Here is a 19211-nt window from a genome sequence, read left to right as displayed (position 1 = left end):
GCAACGAGATATCGAAATTGATCTCGATTATATCTTTCTGGTGGAATCGAGCGAAATCTGTGGAACAGGGCGAATCGCGTAAATGTTGGCCTATTAGTGTTTACTATAAATATTATAGGTAAATATATTTTAATTTGATATGGTTATTTTATAATTCCTGTTATGAATGTGCCATTTTTTGTTCAGAGTTTTGTATACAATATCGTTAAATTATACAGAATTTTTGCATAAAATAGTACCTCTTGACGTTAGACCTACAGCAAAACATAACTGAGATATTTGGCAGGGTGGTAACGTGGTGTCTTACTCGGGTTGTATAGTTACAGGGTTCGAATCTCTATCTTAACTTTATTTAATATTAGTTCATTGTAGTTGAACACATAAAAATAATGATGATAGTACTCTCCCCTCCAATGATTGATAGCATTCTGTAAAACATTTATGCAAAGCATAATTGATATGTTTATATTTAGTAAAGTAAAAAATAAACTAATAAGACACATTCTACTTGCTTGCCCTTCCAATCGTTATTGAAAATACTTGTATACTAAATTATTGTTTCTTTTGCAGTTCAGTAGTTTCCGAGATGGCTACTTCTGACAGTGAAGACTTCGAAAGTGCAGATGAAGATCTGGAAATGCAGAATGAAATGTCAACTTCACAGTCTACAAAGAAACATAAAGGATCAGATAGATCTCTGACAAAGGAATGTAACAGTAACGAAACCAAAAAGGAGAAAGATACTGGTAAACTTAAAAGGAATGAAATTGGAAGTGGCGATTTACATGAAGTGACAAAATGCGTTAACGATGATAAAAAGAACGTTGAACCATCGGAGATTAAAAATGATGAAAAAATTCAAGAAAGCAATGACAGTGTCAGATCTATCACCGAAGGAAACAACATTTCAGATGAAGCTGTTACAAAAGATAAATCAATAGATAAACCACCAAGTGAACGTGTAAGAAGACAACAGAAACCTAGAGAACCGAAATCTGGTAGTTCAGTAAAAAAGCTTGGGACAAAAATTACTCCCAGTACTGTACCTCGTCTCGGTTCAGAGAGCGAATCTGAAAAAGTGAAGAAAGATCTGCTTACATCAGAAAAATCTGAAAAAGCTGTTAGTCAAAATGGAAATGATAATAATTATGTACAAGAAGCAAAAAGCACTCCTGCACTTTCTTCCTCGAAGACAGAAGATTTGGAAAAACAAGTTGACAAGATGTCTATTGAAGAAACTGATAATAATATTGCACCCGTTTTGGATAAATTATCTGAACATACTTCAGAAAAGGTTAGTAGTATTTTTAACAATGAAATGGATGAAAATAAGAATAAACTTGCACGTTACAAGTCAATAGGCTAATCTTAGTAATATATGTAGCAAAAATAGATCCGGTAAGATCTTTTCCTGGGCACGAGTGTGCTCTTTATAAAAATAATACATAGAGAAATGCTTTCAGAAAATTAATTGGTGAAATGTATGCTTATAAGTACCGTATATCGTTTGTTCTTCATTTCCATTAAAAACTCATTACAAACTGCATAGTCTATGGGCTACATTTACTTTAAATATATTGAAAATGCACTGAAAGAACATACAGTGCTCAAAAGGTAAATTTAGTCACTTTTTTTATACATTCAAGGCCGTGAATCGAGTTATCCAAGAAGACTTTCAATTTCATTTCGGGAACAGCTATAACTTAGTGATCTACGGTAATGTGTAATGAAATCGTTTTCCAAAATTTGGTCTACGGTAAAATACTAATATTTATTCTATTTATATTGTATTGACTATAAGGTGCATCTACATAGTTCAACTTTTCTTTCAACTTTACTCATTCAAGCAATGCACGCAAGATTGATATTTAATATTAATAATTAATATAGGATACGTAGTAGATTACGTTCAAAACGACGCATCATGTAGACACAAAATCTTGCATCTTCACTGAATGTAGGTACGTTTTAAACTTGATTCTTTCAATATTCTTCCCAAACTGCATGCATACGTGCATGGAAAATTGAATCGTATAGATGCAGCTATAGGCTAATGATGACATACGCACTATAAATTAGTTCCCAATTCCTTACGAGGTGTTGATTTTTAGTTATAATTTAGAGAGAAGTGAAGTATATGTTAAAATCACGAACCTTGATTCGTGGTAGGTTCAGAATGTATACATCGGTTAGGCCTATAACAAACCCATTCTCGCAAAATTATTAATACTGTTTAAAGTTGACGGGCTACCCTTAAGCCCTACTGTTGCATTCTATGCAACTAGAACCTGCATCACAACTTATGATAGGCCTTTATCTTTTCGCATCCTAAAGGCGCCATATGTCAGGTCGGACGTAGTTTTGGACACACCATAGGCCTTTCATCATTTCGCATGAAAACAAAGAAAGCCAAGACTTGTCTCGCTCTTTCGTAACTCTACAAAGATATCTCATCACTTCGCAAAATGTCACTGCTAAGTGGGAAAGAAACTTTAAAGAAAATATCAACAAAATTGAAAACCATTGGCGAAATATCAGCTACACTGATGGACGAATAAGACATCCATCCTAAGTTCTGGCAAGAAGTTGATGCTGTAGACCAAAATCCTTATTCGGATTTGGTGTCACTAGCATTTTCCGTCTTCACCCTATCGCATTCTTACGCGGAAGTCAAGCGGAGTTTTAGGCAGATAAGCATAATGAAAAATAAACTTAGAAACAGACTTAAAACAAATAACATCTCTATTTTTTAATGTAAGGTTTGGGTTGAGACGTTGACATAAATGCTGTTTTTCATACTAAGACCTAAAAGAAATAATGAAGCTTATTGACAGAGGAGGAGGATTTATTTTTGCTAAGTGAGTCTTGTATTTTTTTTTTTTTTACTAATTCAGTTCGTTAATTATTCAAATGTACAGTTTAGCTATTTCTGGCCTTTTTGACACGTCAGTTTAGTTTATTTTACTAATTGATAGTTGGCAACACTACACTGCAATAAGACGACAAATCACGTTCCGTATCAAAGCGGAGTAATATATTTCGCATCAAGTGTTTGTTTATCTTAGTATTTTTCTTATCTGGAATTAAGTTTATATATATGAATGTATTCGTTATTCATCCCTGAAACAGGCGTCACTGGCTTCTACCAGTGATATATATTCGTCGTCGCTCAAAGCAACAACACAATTGTTTTAATTTCCGACTCTCCATGTATTTCTCAGGAGAACGGATTCTTGGAATTATCATGACATCAGTTAGCCGAGGCTCGCGCAAATACAACAATGGGACACGTGTCTCAGTGGATTTCTTCATGTACTGTGTAGTTCACTCCTTAACAAAATGCCTCGGTGTTCAGTTTATGGATGTTCCAACACTTCTCGTTATAAAGGCAAGGACAGAAAGGAGAGAAAATTCTTTTACTCATTTCCGAAAAGAAGCTGCTCTCCAAACCGGCATTTGGCATGGGTGCAGTTCTGCAAGACAAAACACTTCGTCCCAACATCTAATGCTGTTATTTGCTCTTACCATTTTTTACCGTCTACGATGAATCTTAATTTATGAAGTTTAATTTAATGAACGATAAGAGAAAAGGACCTTGCCTTAAGTCTGCAGCAATGCCAATTGTAATAGATGTGAATATGTGAAAGCACAAGATAAGAGACCAAGAAAGTTGCGGTATGAGATAAAAAAAAGAGGAAGAAGATCGTCTCCTCATTCTTCAGACACCACATACAATTCTTCTACTTGTGACATGGTAGTTAATGAGGACATTTCGTTACAAGATCCGTGCTCTTCAGAAGCATTTAATATGGATAAAGAAGTTCAGTGCGAAATGGAAACTGAAATTTTGAGCAAATACTGCACTGACTAAACTTCTGACAATAATAGTGATCAAAGTTATGACCTGAGTAAAAATTCTGAAATCGAGTTACCTTGATGAAAATGATAATGAAGATATAAATGCGCGTCATAATGCACAGTGGTAGGCGTATTCACAAGAAATGCAAGGACAACGTCCAAAACGCAACATGTTAATTGCATCGGCATTGTTATCTGGAATACAGTTTAGTGTTTTTCGCGAGTTTTGCAGTATTCTGAAACTGTCTGTATTTAGGCCTATTAGGACTATTTTCGGTAGGGAAATTAAAGAATTCTTCACTTCGTTTATTAGCGAGCTGTGGCTAGAATGACCAACTTTTCTAAACATCTTTCGTTTTAGAGGAAATACTGTATGGGTTTATGGTGATGGGCAGTTAGATACGTCAAGACACAGTGCAAAGTATGTAGGTACCTTATAAAATAAGGATTTGAGTACAAGTATTATTAGAGACTTTAAAGGGGAACCTGAAAAACAGGCTTGTCAATTGCTGCTCAATTTAGTTAAAATTCAGATTTGCCCATAAAATTGTTTCTTATTGATATACATTTGGATATCTGAAATCTTGTGAGAAATGAGTATTCAAATATAGACAATGAATTTGATGGCAGCATTTATCCATAAGTTCTGATGAACAACTTAAAGGCTTACAGTTCAAATAACCACAATTTTCTTTCCAACAGCAGACTGACTCCAATTCTGGATGGAGTGGATGGGGAGGCTGGGGAGTCACATCACTATTGTCCACAGCAACAGAGAGTGTATCGACTCTCACAACACACGTTTCACAGGTACTGTTACAATTCTAATATTGAAGGAAGGGATTTCACTGTTTTATGGTTTGCTACCAGTTACGTAGACTACTTTGGGAATAGAAGAACATAGGTGGCTCAGTGGCAACGCACTGGACTCGCATTCGGGAGGTCGCGGGTTCGATTCTCGGTGTCGACCAATCTAGGGAACTTTTTTCCGTGGTTTTTCCTCGACTGAATATAACAAATTTTTAGTTAAATAAAGGCAAATGCCGGATTAAATAATCCGTGGTGCTACAGCCTGTGAAGGACCTAGACCAACTAGCCGGCCACTGGCCTCACGCCCACATGCCGAAGCAGAGGTGGACGATCATCCAACCAGAATGGAGGTACCGTGTGGTTAGCACGATGATCCCCCCAGCCATTATAACTGGCATTCTCAACCGGATTTCGCTACCTATTGTAGTTCCCCAAGTGCATCACGATGCTGGGTGAACACCGATCCCATACACTGGCCGAAACTTCATGAGAAAATTTCTTCCCCCATGAGAATCCGAACCAGCGCGCATTCCGTAATGCGAGTCCTAGGCAGGATGCCTTAGACCATGACGCCACGGCACGGGACAAATGGCAGATTACCACGAAATAATAGCAGTGCTTTTTTTCTGGCACCTTTTTATTATATTTTTGTCATGGAATCAAGAACTGTTTTAATAATTACGTTTTAAAAATTTTTCTGTGAACACCTGCTTAGACCTTGAAAGCTTTAAATTTGGACGAAAAGTAGGTTAAAAATGACAAATTTCCTGTGCACTGAACAGTAATCATCTCCCCATCTGCTATAATGTATTCTGTAGAGTTCTATCACTTTTTCTCCAGAAGAAAAGCACTGGACACATTACAACAACAAGCATTCCCAATGGTAAACAGTAGACAGTCGCAATATGACTTGGTAGTTAACGCGACATGGGGCGGGGGGGGGGGGATGCACGCGCGCGTTTTTTTTTTTTTTTTTTTCCAAATACAAGACAATAAGCGGTAAAAATCTGCTCTTTGAAATATAGACTATAATAACTTTGCTTAGTGAATTTCTACACACGGTAAAAAGTAAAGAATGTCCATTGTAAGAATGAACACGACATAGGTTCATGCTGGGTGTATGGAAACAAAAGAATAGCTGGACTGATAACAGTATGATAGGAACAATGCAAGCATTTGGTAGGACTGTCCATCTATAACACACTTTGCAGTCTTTTAGCAATCTGTCAGACTGCATTTTCGAAAATAACATTCTACACTGAAAAATAGAATAGGGTTATTTTAAGCAATTCTGGATTAATATTTGAATCCATATAATGTCTTTCAGGGTCTTAGTACAGTTTTGGAGAGTGGGCTGGGTGCTCCAGATCCAGAAGAACTGGCTCGACTTGAAAAGGAGGAAGAACTGAAGCTGCTTGAAGAGAAAGAACAGAATAAAGCAAATGAACGTAAGTTGCAGTGGGATTGAATTTATCTTGTTTTGTATGGTTTTGTGTTCACTGCTCAGACATCATGCAGTCTATGGTTACTTGCTCTGAGAAATATTCGCCATTGGAATAGCATGCAGGAAACTACTGCAGTAGATAAGAGTGACTGTGAATTATGAAGAAATAATTTTTTTTTTAATCCAATGCCACCAGGTTGTCTTTTCGACATTTCTGATCTTCTCTCCTGGCCGTGGCTTAGTTGTAACTCACTTCTGAGGTTGGGGCACCTGGAAGGCGGAGTTACATTACCCCGATGATGTGATAGGATGATTATGATAATGTGGTGCCAGGAGAGGTCTTAAATCTAAACTTAACCTAAATTCCAGACCATGGACGAACACAGGAATAATCTCCTTTAAGGAAAAATTCCTGTGCTCTAACCGGGAATCGAACCCGGGACCTCATGAACTATACCCAGAAGCTCTGACCACTAGACCATGAGGCTGGTCATGAAGAAATAATGGAAAGGCAGAGGAAATGGGAGTAATTTGATACAGCTGCATAGACATCTTTTTTCACTACTAGTCTCAGTTGGAATTGCCAGTTTTTCAATTCGGATATCCATGAAGGAAAATCAATACACTAATTGAAGAGGGAAATTTCAAAATGTCCTAAGTCCTTTTTAAGATTGTAACTGAGAGAGAGAGGGGGAGGGGAGAGAGAGAAGAGAGGGAGGAAGAGAAAGATTAAATTTATCTGAACTGATCTCGAACCTACTTTATTCATTCTGACCATATAAGTCCGGATCCTTCGATCTGAAAATTGAACTCGTGAAATTATTAAAAGTCTCTTCCTTATAATCAGAGATTCCAATATTATTATTATTGTGTAGATCTCACATCATATTGTTCAATCAGCTTACAAATTCCACCAAAATATTGCAGTCCATTTGGATGTCCTTATTACATTTGTGTAGAAAAAAAAATTTAGAATGTTTTTAGGCCTTCTGTAAGATTGTACAAATATAAGATATTTAGTGTAGAAGAAATATGCAACATTAATGTTCTTCGCTTTTTCCAAAATAAAGAGACTTTATAATAGACGTAATGCTGGAGATGAGCAGAAGTTGGTAGAAACATAATTATTCTCTTCATTAAGTATCAGAAATCAACCTTGTACCTTCACTAAGTTTTGGACTGCAATGTAAATACCTTGTGGCCAGTTTCAGAGATGCAGAGAGAAGAAGAACAGAAATCTGAGGCAGAAACATCTGGACTATTTGGATTCGGCCATCTAATGTCAGGAGTGTCATCTATAACGAAGCTAGTGGAGACAACTGGCAGCAAAGTTCTTACCGGAGGTCTGGACACCTTGGAGACAATTGGTAAGAAGACGATGGAAGTCCTGCAAGAAGGTGATCCAGGATTAAAGAAGAAAAGGGCCTTGTTTTCTGACAAAATTGTTTTGTCGCAGGTATGTACGTGTGTAATGTATGAAAGCTTTTATACAGTATACAGATTGATTCAGAGTGATGGTGAAATATTTTATTAGGATATAAGTGACACACAAATATTTTGAGGAAGGGAAGGAATCGTAGCTCATAAAACAATTTAAAGAAAAAAATGTAAGAATAAAGTTTCCATACAAAAACTGTACGGAAAAAGGGGGGGGGGGAGATCTCGAACAGTTTCATTAATATGTTTTTACTTCCTCTTTGATTGCAATGTCCATGTTGCATCTCTGTTAATTTTCATATATGATATACATTTTTTAGAACATATGAAGTTCTTAACAGTAAAGGCCCATTCACAATGAAAATTAAACATAAACATAACGTAAGCATAAAACCTTGTGTCCATGTTATTTAATGAAAGCATTCACAATGAATTACATAAGCATAAACTTAATCTTAATCATAAGACGTTAACATGAAAGTTTGCAAACTCCAAACTTTCATGCTTATGTTTATGCGATTTGGAAACAGTACACAAGCGGAAAGCGTGTTTTCACTTTTTGTTTAACATCTCATGGGCTTTGCCTACAGGCAATATTTTGATCTATTGGCCGTGATGATAGCTAGGCGCGCAACATGGAATCATATGACGAAAAGTTGATTATTTTACTTCTCCGTTTCTTTGATTTCAAGTATTGAAAGCCATATACTGATGCCATTGTAGTTATTAGAAACATAAATTGAATAGCTACATCGTCAGTCATTGTGCAATTCTCCATTTTTATGTAATAGATTCTGTAGTTTTGTTGATTCGGTATGTTTGTTTCCACACACATGTTATGTTTACGTTATGTTTAATTTTCATTGTGAATGGGCCTTGGCTACTTAAGTTTGTGGCATATGTTTATGTGCTTATGTTAATGTTTACGTTATGTTTAATTTTCATTGTGAATGAGCCTTTAATATGTGCACTGTTACGAGATTCAGAAGTGACGCTGCTAATAAAATGTTTATCATTCAGACAATAATATCATCTTGGTTAAATGACTTGCAGGTTCTCCGAGAGGCAAAGGAAAAAGCTGAAAGAGAAGTACAAGAAATTGAAGATAAACAAGCTTCACGAAAAGCACATTTTGAAACCCTGTTTGATGATTATCAAGGTAAATTACATAGAAAGATCTTATATCAATATTCAAATACTTAGTATAAAACAAAAAATTACGATGAGTTCGTGTGAATTGAAATAATGTATAGAAGAGACATTCGAAAAGTTTCTTCTATAATTTCGCATTTATATTCATATATGAAGCCTCGCCGTTCGCATTGAATAATCAAGACTATATGTAGTCAACATGTAGATACTTATTATTGGAGAAAAATTCGGGTCTTGGCATAGCTCAGATGGAAAGAGCCATGTACTATAATAATAATAATAATAATAATAATAATAATAATATAGGATTATCAATAACGATGTCTTGCTTATTTACTTATTTACTACATCTCATCTTTATGTTGAGAGGTGTTTTCTAAATGGTTCAATAATTTGGGAAAGAGAATATTTTCCTCTCGGACCTCTCACACATTCTGTTTGTAATTAATAGATTAATATGATCTAATATTAAAATGTATTTTGTCTGACAACATGAAATTCATTGCTTTGACTAAACAATTTACGATTCACGAGACCTAACCTAAAAATATATTTTGTTTGATCACTTGAAATGATTAGTACAAACTCCGAAAACCAAATGCCACTTTGAAATATATGCTTAAAAATACTTACTCCTAATAATTTTGCTATTCTAGTTATAATTGCTGTTTCCATAATTATGCATAATTCCTTCATTATCTTCTTTCTTCGGTTCATTATACATTATGAACTATAGATTCCTGAGGCATAGCCTACTCTGAATGGCACACACTTTCTTTTTTGGAGGAGTCATTGCCATGCTATTTTCTCTCTTTGACATTATTGTAATTAAAATCTAAACACGAGAGAAATTAATTAAAATGTGAAATGGTATTTCTATTGATTACCCAAGTGCCTGTATCACACTGTATGTTATATTTATTTTCACTTACCTGACTATAATCTTGAATTGTAACCACAACGCAACTAATAAAATAACTATTATGTATTAATATTAATACGTACTGATATTAATTATTAGTTTGTTAAAATTTCACTAGGTTCCAGTAATCCGCTCAGAAATCTAAAACAATTTGAATTTTCAGAATTTGCACTACTGACAACTGCTGTCACTGCTGCCAACGTAACAGTTAGAATATCACTACCAGTTGTAGTATTTCTCAGTGACGAAATTCGAAACAAAGTTGGCAAAAGAAAATTCAACCTGCAAACTAGAAAATCACAATAATCTACTAGTATATGTAGTAAGGGGGGGGGAAGGGTTAGGTTTCACCCTTAGGATATTAAGTAAGCTGATCCAGACTGTAACTTACATTACATGTGATTGCAGGACTTGTGCACCTGGAGGCGTTGGAGATGCTGTCCAAGCAGTGTGACATCAAGCTCCAGTCCCTTCTTCTGTCAAGTAGTGGGACAGCTTTAGGTCAGCTGCAGCAGTCTTTGCAGGAAGTAAAAGACCTCTGTCAGCTACCAGATGACGAAGATACAGAGGAGGATGAGAGTGAAGTAGTTGACTGGAAAGAAAAGCTGGACAGTGTCACCAAAGATCTTGGAGTTCCTGTTGCTACTGAAAAACTTAACAAGGTAGTATATGCATATGTAGAGATGCTCAGAAATGGATTGCACTCGACATAAACTTTCTTATATCTTTGTTGTATGAAATCTACATTTTTTTGTTCTCTAACATGTGTTCCTTACAATTGCTTCCGCCTTTTGCTAGAGAGTTTCAGTTAGCTGACAGTATCTTACCGAAGACGTCATGGTTCAGTTCTGGGTAATTGCTGCGAAATTTATTTAAGGGGACTGGGTAGTCTTGAGCATATGGCTGTTGTGTATAAGTGAAATAAGTGAAGAAAATTTGCTATTATTCTTCAACTTTCGAATCTATAATTTACAGCATACACATAATATTTGCAGGTATAGGCTATTTTGGTTTTTAAATTATCTTTTTACTTCATATGCTTTATTTTATAAATAAATTTAAACCTGAAAATCATGGAGAAATCATTGCAATAAGTGAAAGTCTCAGGAATCTTCTATGCCACATCAATAAATTTAAGAATGCAGTTATATTGTCAGACTCCAAAGCAGCTATTCTATCAATCGTCTCTAGACACACACCTTCATCTCAAACAGCCGAAATAACTAAAATGCTCTCTCAATTAATAACACTCAATAAAAGAATTGTATTCCAATGGATACCATCCCATTGTGGAATCCTGTGGATGCTTTAGCAAAGAAGGGCAGCACTGCTACTTACAGACCTGTTACTAAATCTACGTATTACTCTGTGAAGAGATTTATTAAATCTACATACTTAGACTTCAACAAACAAAATTTGATAACACAATCTCAAGGGAAAAAATGGAACTCTGTGCATCATAATCCACAGTTCATTCCCGATTTACCACGAAAATCGTCTGTAGCTGCATTTAGATTGGCAACAGACCATGATTGTTTGGCCAAACACCTGCATAGAATTGGAATATATCAGTTCCCTAACTGCCCATTGTGCAACTCAAACCAAGATGTGGATTCGGAACACCTCAAAATCGGTGCTTCATTGGCTGACCATGATGATATCTTAGAAAAATATTGGAGTGCAAGAGGTCAAATGATTATATTGTCATATGCCTGGCATTAGAAAACAACAACAAACCTGAAAAAATATTAATTAAATTTAAGTTAAAAACATGGTTATTTTTGGAACATTTTTCTCAGAAACTACTGGGGCTGGGATGCTGAAATTTTGTGTACTCCCATTTCATATGGTAGTGAAGAAACTGGTGGCCAGTTTCACATAGTTATCAAAATGATTATGGATTTTACAGCCAGGAAAGTATGAAAAAATATGAAAATTTTGAAATAATTTTTTTCAGGATGGAAAATAATTTTTTCTAGTGAACGAATATTCATAATGTGGTAAAAATGGCGGAAAATATAGTCAACTGCATTGGAAATATTCTTGAATTTTTAGGAACCTGTAGTGCGAAGAAATGTCTGGGAAAAATGTTGCCAAAATACCTATGTTTTTAACTTAAATTTAATTACTACGCTTCAGGTTAAATATTTTTTGTAATATCAATTGTACGAGGTAGAAAGATATCTAAAACCCAAAATATACTTGCAAATATTGTGTGTATACTGTAAAAAATTTGTAAATTGATACATTCAAAAGTTGAAGAGTAATATCAAAATTTCTCCACACATACTCGTACACAACAGCCATACTTTCGGCCTATCTAGTACTCTTAAACAACTTCAAATAATATTCAAGCAAGAATGGCTACACAATCTGATGTAGATTTCAGTTGCAAGTAGTTTGAAGAACATACTTGATAACTGTTGTTAGAATTTGTTTAAATTTATTTATTATTGTGCATTAATTACAGACATGGGATGAGGCTCAAGAATGGCTCAACGATTGTCAGACCAAGCAAAATACAGCTGATGCTGTTGGTGCCAGAGAGATTCACCAAAAGGCAATAGCAACTTTGGCACAACTCACAGCTGAATCTGTGGAGCAGTTCCATAAAGCAGCTGAACTACTCCTGGTCAAAGATGAGCGGAATCCAACTGAAGAAGCACAGACATTGTTGCAGTAAGTTGCCTTATCAGATTAATAAACATTCCAGATCTTTTTCTGCCTAATTTCCATACTGATAAGAGAACTGTTAATGAGCTTATATCGAAACCTCCCCTTAAATTGCGCATATACAAAAAAAAACTGCTTATTCTAATTATAATGTCCTAGTGTCGTGATCTAAGCCATCAAGCTTGGACTCACATTACAGAATGAGTGCTTGTTTGAATCCTAATGGGGAAGGAATTTTCTCATGAAATTTCGGCCAGTGTATGGGACTGGTGCCCCCCAGCATCATAATGAATTTAGCTATGCTAGGTACCAATGGCTAAGGGATCATCGTGCTAACCACACAATCAATACTTTCGTACTGGTGGATGATCGTTCACCTCTGCTGATGCATGGTGGATGAGAGACCAGCAGTTGGCTGGTTGACTTTGGGCCCTTATGGGTTGTGGTGCCATGGATTACTAACTGTAAGATTTTAAAATAAAAGCTTTTTATTATATATAAATTAGTAGCTTCTGGCCATTGTAAATAGTGCTTAATCAGCTGGCAAAGTGCATTAAATACACAAAGTTATCTTGCATGTTACGTGACATGCTAGCAGTTCATAAAGGATGACATATAAAATCTAATCTGCGTGTATGCCGACATCTTTTATAGATAATTCATGAACTTATGAAGTATTACAGTATTTACTTGCATACTTTTTGCACTCTAATAACTAAAACGCTCTCTCAATTAATATCACTCAATAAAAGAATTGTATTCCAATGGCTACCATCCCATTGTGGAATCCTGGGAAACGAGAATGCAGATGCATTAGCAAAGAAGGGCAGCACTGCTACTTACAGACCGGTTACTAAATCTACGTATTACTCTGTGAAAAGATTTATTAAATCTACATACTTAGACTTCAACAAACAAAATTTGATAACACAATCTCAAGGGAAAAAATGGAACTCTGTGCATCATAATCCACAGTTAATTCCCGATTTACCACGAAAATCGTCTGTAGCTGCATTTAGATTGGCAACAGGCCATGATTGTTTGGCCAAGCACCTGCATAGAATTGGAATATATCAGTCCCCTAACAGCCCATTGTGCAACTCAAACCAAGACTGGATTCGGAACACCTCAAAATCTGTGCTTCAGTGGCTGACCATGATAATATCTTAGAAAAATATTGGAGTGCAAGAGGTCAAATGACTTTATTGTCAAACGCTTGGCATTAGAAAACAACAACAACTTTTCGCACTCTTTTGGACAAAAATGTCGTCTTGAAATAGGGGTGCGTAAATTATACGAGGAATTAAAAAATACATATAATATCTTGCACTAAAATAATTAATTTTATTGTAATGTACTTTTATATACTGTATATCAAATAATAAGTACATAAATACAATTAAAAATCTTCGAAAATTAAATGTTGCTTCAGCAAAATCATGATTGACTGAAAAACAAATAAGAATACAGTAACATTAGGTTTTATCATAATTTTACGTCAATCGGTCAGGGTGGAGGGGATGATTTTTATGCATGTGATGACATTGGCTACAAGCAACCCTTTGTCACAGCAACTCAAGGACAGCCACGGGATGTATCGAGGCATGTGGCGAGCTGTAATGTCATTGTATTATTTTACCACTAGCTGTACCCGTGCGCTCTGCTGCACCCATTAGAAATAAATATAAAGTAATTACATAATTAAAATAGAACATTTGATCCAGGGAACATTCGTGTTTGATAGAAGGATAAATCGTTTAATATGTTACTTAATTTAAATTGAATCCAAATAATTAAAATGCGATCATTTTGGTCCAGAGACAACTCATTGGTGCAATGACAATTCCTTTAACATGTTTCTAATTTTTATTATATGCAACCATAGTTTAATGAACATTAACATCATTTAGATTTAATGTGTATACTTTATTTTACTTGTTATAGATTTCCTTTGAATTATGGTAATAACTTAATTTTAACCCTTGTTTTCTACGTATTCAGTAAATGGCGTTTGGCCCACTATGATTCTGAACCCTTCAAATAACTTAAATTATATTATATAATATTACATTACATATATTATATTATATCAGAAGTTAACTGTAATAACATTATAGCATTATGTCCATCTAGAGAAACTACACTTTCCAATGGTGAATTCATAATTAATTATACAAATCGATTAATTTAGCTTCCGATATTACTTCATACAAACACAGAAACATTCTCTGTAGGCTATCTTTCATCGCTTTCGATTCTTGCTGTCCAAGGCCCCTTATAGACGAAGTCATTTGTTTTTTATTTCATTATACGGCCTTAGATGGCAGTTATTTTAATTTTAAAACTCATTTATCTCATTAAATATCAGTCCTATCAACATTTTTCAAGGAATAAAACTTATCGCAAATTATTTTTAAAGAAACTTTTGTTATGTAACATTTTTCACAAAAATCAATAATAGGCGAGATATTTCGATTTATTTAATTCAGGCCCCCTTATAACCCCCCTTTTAAATAATGTATTTTGAATGCCATATAGCCTAAAATCTAAGTTACAACGAACATAATTTATATTCCAATTTTCATCGAAATCCGTTCATCCATTATCGCGTGAAAAGGTAACAAACATACAGACAGACAGACAGACATACAAACAAAAATTTCAAAAAAGCGATTTTCGGTTTCAGGGTGGTTAATTATATATCTTAGGACCAATAATTATTTTTGGAAAATCGAAAATTACCAGAAAAATTTCGGCTACAGATTTATTATTAGTATAGATTATAACTGGCCAAGAGGCTGAACTTTGCGAAATAAAAAAAAGTAAGAAGAAAAATGCTTAAAAATTGGGGTACGTAAATTCTGCGACTGCGAAAATTACGCGAGTAAATATGGTACTATTTTGGGAACAAATTTACATTGAAAGGCAGAACTGTTGTAAAAATTCCCCCTTCGAATAATTCCTGTATGAAAGATGGAGAAACTACTCAAACTGTAATAACTGAATGTGTAACTGTTCCAGAGTCACGTCTGTTCTGTCCTCGCAAGTGAGTGCCGCAGCCACCCGCTTCTCAGAATGCCTCAACGCAGTGTCGGATAATTCATCCGACCCTGATGCAGTGAATGCCCTCATCACTAACGTGTTTCTAGAGGTGAGCAATTAGAATCTCAGTTCTAAGCTAAGTTCCCTCTTTTGGATGCACTTATTCTTTTGAGGCGCAGACACTCAAATGGTGATTTATTAAGCCTGACGAAGGCTACAGATTTTCGTATTAATGATATCTAAATGCGATAAATCATGAATTAAAACAGAAAGTGGTTTTCTTTGTGAATATGTATATAATAATAGCGAATACCAACATTTTTCAGTAGATTTTCACAATCAAGATTTTTGCAGCAACGAAATAATCCATTTTTGCTAAAAATGCGAAATTATCCCAATAAACATTTTTTGTCAGTTGGGGGCATTGACAAACACAGCCATGTTTCTTAGCAGGTGAAAACTGAAATTGAAAACACGCATTGTATTGTTTAACGAAAGGATTTAACAGCTACTCTTTCTACCCATTGTTCTCAAAGTTCAGTAACACATAATATGAGAGGGGATGAAACATACTGGTATTTTCTAGTTTTGGGATAAATCTTTTCTAAGCTTCTGTTGCGAAACTGGGTCGCAACCACTACACTTATCACTGGATTGGTATCATGAGTGCCAATTGAGATGAAAAGAATTTACCAGTACGGAAACATACCTTTGATCATTGGAAAACAAAGTGATTGGGACAGAAGGACTTACAGGGCTATCAGTCTTCTTTGCTCTAAACTCGAAGCTCATCACCTGTCAGCAATGAAAACAACGTGATGATAGAGTGTATGTCAGTGTGAAAGAGTTTATAAAATGTTAAAATATTGTTTCAAACGAAAAGAGAAAAGTGATGCTTCAAAAAGGAAAATGTCAAGTGAAGGTTTATTTCACAATCTATGAACTCCAAGCAGGAGAAAGGGGAAAAAAATATTCCTTCCATTTCAACGAAAAACCTTTCCTGAATTATACAAAATTCTTGCGCTATGATAATTAGTTCGCAGTAAAACGCGAAATATATAACATTTTTATCGTGAATTATTTCCAAAATAAATGCGAAACTCTGTGATTTCTATGCATCATAGATCCGAGGTACAGAATAACACAAAAGAGATTGTGAATAAATTTTATGAAATTGATCAAGATTTCACGGCTAATCTAACTAATTTTTCGTCTATTCTATTTCCTGTTTCTACTGTTATCTTCTTAATATTAATGTTATGTAATAATGACATTCTATGAATGAATGCATTTTAAAATAATATGTGTTTTTGAATTGCAGGCAGCAAACAGCAGTTCATATATCCAAGAAGCATTCCAGCTTTTAATCCCCGTGCTTCAGGTTGGACTGACACTATAATACGGCTGCTTGCCCACAGAGGGCAAACCTCACTTCCAGTTTGATATTATTACTCTTGTTGTAATTTCATTCCAAGTGAAAATGTATATATTTTGTAATTTCTGTTAATATATATGTATGATTTAACATAATAGATGGGCATGTTAGATTCAGGGTAAAATCTTCCCTGGTTAGAACCCAAAGATAATTTTGTATACATGGAGAGTTTCATCACTCATTTTGAGGTTGAGAATATACAGTATAATTGAAATGGAAGCATAATAAATACAATTAAATGTAAACGCCTTACGTATAATACTTGAAAATATAGGGCCCTGATTATCTGTTGTAATGAAGAGGCTTGGATATATGTTTAATTAAAAAAATTAGGTAATCCATAACCTTACCTAATTTTCATATGTGAAGTGCACCGGTACAATATTTTGAAGTTCCTGCCACAATACAATCACTGTTGTTGGCATGTTATACAGCATTATGCTGGAAACACGTGAGTGAAGTTACATTACTCTATGAAAATAGTAACACGCAGCACAAAAATATATCAAAATGAAAACATTTACACTATTGTGAAGTAGGTAGTCACTTTTCTTTGTACATTTGGTTTGGTTAGTTTCGTGTTTATTTCTCGTTCACTCATTTATGATGGTAAAAATATCAGGAAACAACGTACCAATATCTTCTGAAATTGAAGAATGTAATCTCAAAACATGTTAAGTCCATTTTTATGAAAGGACTGGGATAGCTTTTGTATCCATCAGTCTATGGACTGCGAGTTTTCAAGTGACATGCACAATGACACAACCTTTTAGACGAGAACTGGCACAGTTATGGTAGAAAACATGCTAAAAATATAATGATAGAATATATATAGGTACCTATATATACACACAAAGATCATAAAAATAACCAAATGGACTGGGCAAGTTTTAGGATCACACTTTTCAATTGTACTATAAAATACTTGTAAGGAGAAGCTTAGCTGACAATGGTAGTCCTATATGGTCCAAGCTATTAATACAGCATTGTACACTGTATTGTTGTTAGCACTTGAACTCTCTATCCTTTATATATCCGCAGTGCTGCCAATGTGAAGGAAAAAATCGGATAATCTATCAATTGCTTGAAAGGATGACATAATCAGGAGTTCTAGTGCATCTGCTGTAAAACGTGTTATTTCAAAATTGTTACCTTAACCAAACCGGTTTTTTTTCGAATTGTCTTAATTTTAGCTGTAACAGTATAAAACTGAAGTGCTTTGTAGTCATGTTTCATAGGTTACCCTTAAAATTAAAGTGTTCTACATGTATTTGAAAATCAGATTTATTTGTGAAATTATTCAATCGGTTGTTTGTTGAAACATGATAAACATGTGTTAAAAGTGATAAGAAACGTCGTTATATATTTATCTGTATGTGGAGGGGGGGGGGGAGAAACAGACGAAAAATAAATGAAAAATTTCGAGATTTTGTCGAGAGGTTGCAGTCTAAATAGAGTGAGAGAAAATGCTAACATATACAATTTGTTCAACAAAGATTCTGTGAATTTCTGAAAGGCAAAGAGAAATTGGTGCCATTTTCAACACAACATTTAGTCACAGTCTGAAAATGAATGTATCCACAGATGTTTTCCAATAAAGGAGATCACCAAAATAGACTCTGAACTACCATATTTACTCGAATATAATATGCATCCCAATTTTTTATCCTAAAATCCAGCAAAAAAAATTAATGGCGAATATAATACCCATCTGTGCTGAAAACCACTAAAGATTAAAATTGTATTATCACAACGGATTATAAAGGCATCCTTACCTCTAGCTATGAATCAACAAATCTCTGGGTTGATGTCAGAATACTGACTGAAAATGATTAATGTCATGCATGCATTCATTAGTAATTTTATTGTTGGTAAATTATTTTTTATTTAAAGACGCACATTGTTAAAATTTGTATACATAAAATTTCAGAATAAAAACAAAAGTGTCATTAAGGCATTACCGTAGTTAAAAATAATATTTGTATTGATAATGATTGTTGTCAAAAAAGGACAAGAAACTACGAATGAAATGTGCGCAAAAAACGAGAAGACATGAATTCACAATGGCAATTTCCGTCAGTGGTTCCCACAATATTTCGTAGCATAAATTGAGCATTAATTTACATTTGAGTATTTATGTTTGATTGCGAATATAATACTCCATCAAATATAATACGCATCCCAGTTTTCAAGGAGATACTTTGTCAAAAAAAAAAAAAAATTGCATATTTTAAGCTCCTAAATATGGTATATCCATTAATTTGAGTCAAGAAAATAAACAAACAACAGGATTTTGACTAAGTGACTATACTATATTAAATCTTGCATCCATAATGCCTTATGTGTTCTCTCTTTCATACCTGAATACTGAGGTATCGGCATAACCTCCAAAAATCTCCTACAGTTATTTGCTCTGATGGAATTATACTCTTGTAAAT

General features: G+C 34.6%; 1 protein-coding gene across 3 annotated transcripts; it reads left to right on the top strand.

Annotated features, from left to right (window-relative positions):
• The first annotated feature begins 46 nt into the window (after window positions 1-46).
• On the top strand, window positions 47-17506 carry LOC138698441 (protein FAM114A2). 3 transcript variants are annotated; one of them, XM_069824357.1, is made up of 10 exons: window positions 47-118; window positions 571-1294; window positions 4561-4668; window positions 5996-6116; window positions 7318-7568; window positions 8603-8708; window positions 10032-10285; window positions 12094-12302; window positions 15318-15447; window positions 16660-17506. In XM_069824357.1, exons 2-10 carry the CDS (start codon window positions 587-589, stop codon window positions 16735-16737), a joined length of 1965 nt encoding a protein of 654 aa, XP_069680458.1. In that variant the 5' UTR covers window positions 47-118; window positions 571-586; the 3' UTR covers window positions 16738-17506. The 3 variants fall into 3 exon arrangements, with proteins under 3 accessions (XP_069680458.1, XP_069680460.1, XP_069680459.1); XM_069824359.1 differs by having other exon boundaries at window positions 4564-4668; window positions 16660-16888; XM_069824358.1 differs by lacking the exon at window positions 47-118 and adding an exon at window positions 222-327 and having other exon boundaries at window positions 16660-16888.
• The last annotated feature ends 1705 nt before the right edge of the window (window positions 17507-19211 follow it).

Source organism: Periplaneta americana, chromosome 4 (genome assembly GCF_040183065.1).
Source record: "Periplaneta americana isolate PAMFEO1 chromosome 4, P.americana_PAMFEO1_priV1, whole genome shotgun sequence".
Taxonomy (NCBI): domain Eukaryota; kingdom Metazoa; phylum Arthropoda; class Insecta; order Blattodea; family Blattidae; genus Periplaneta; species Periplaneta americana.
The sequence above is the reverse complement of the archived record's forward strand: the minus strand, read 5'-3'. Positions and strand labels throughout refer to the sequence as shown.

Coding starts and splice junctions, on each gene's coding strand:
- LOC138698441 (XM_069824357.1), top strand. CDS start 587: ATGGCTACTTCTGACAGTGAAGACTTCGAAAGTGCAGATGAAGATCTG. Junction 4,669..5,995: donor TCACAACACACGTTTCACAG/GTACTGTTACAA, acceptor AATGTCTTTCAG/GGTCTTAGTACAGTTTTGGA. Junction 8,709..10,031: donor CCTGTTTGATGATTATCAAG/GTAAATTACATA, acceptor ATGTGATTGCAG/GACTTGTGCACCTGGAGGCG.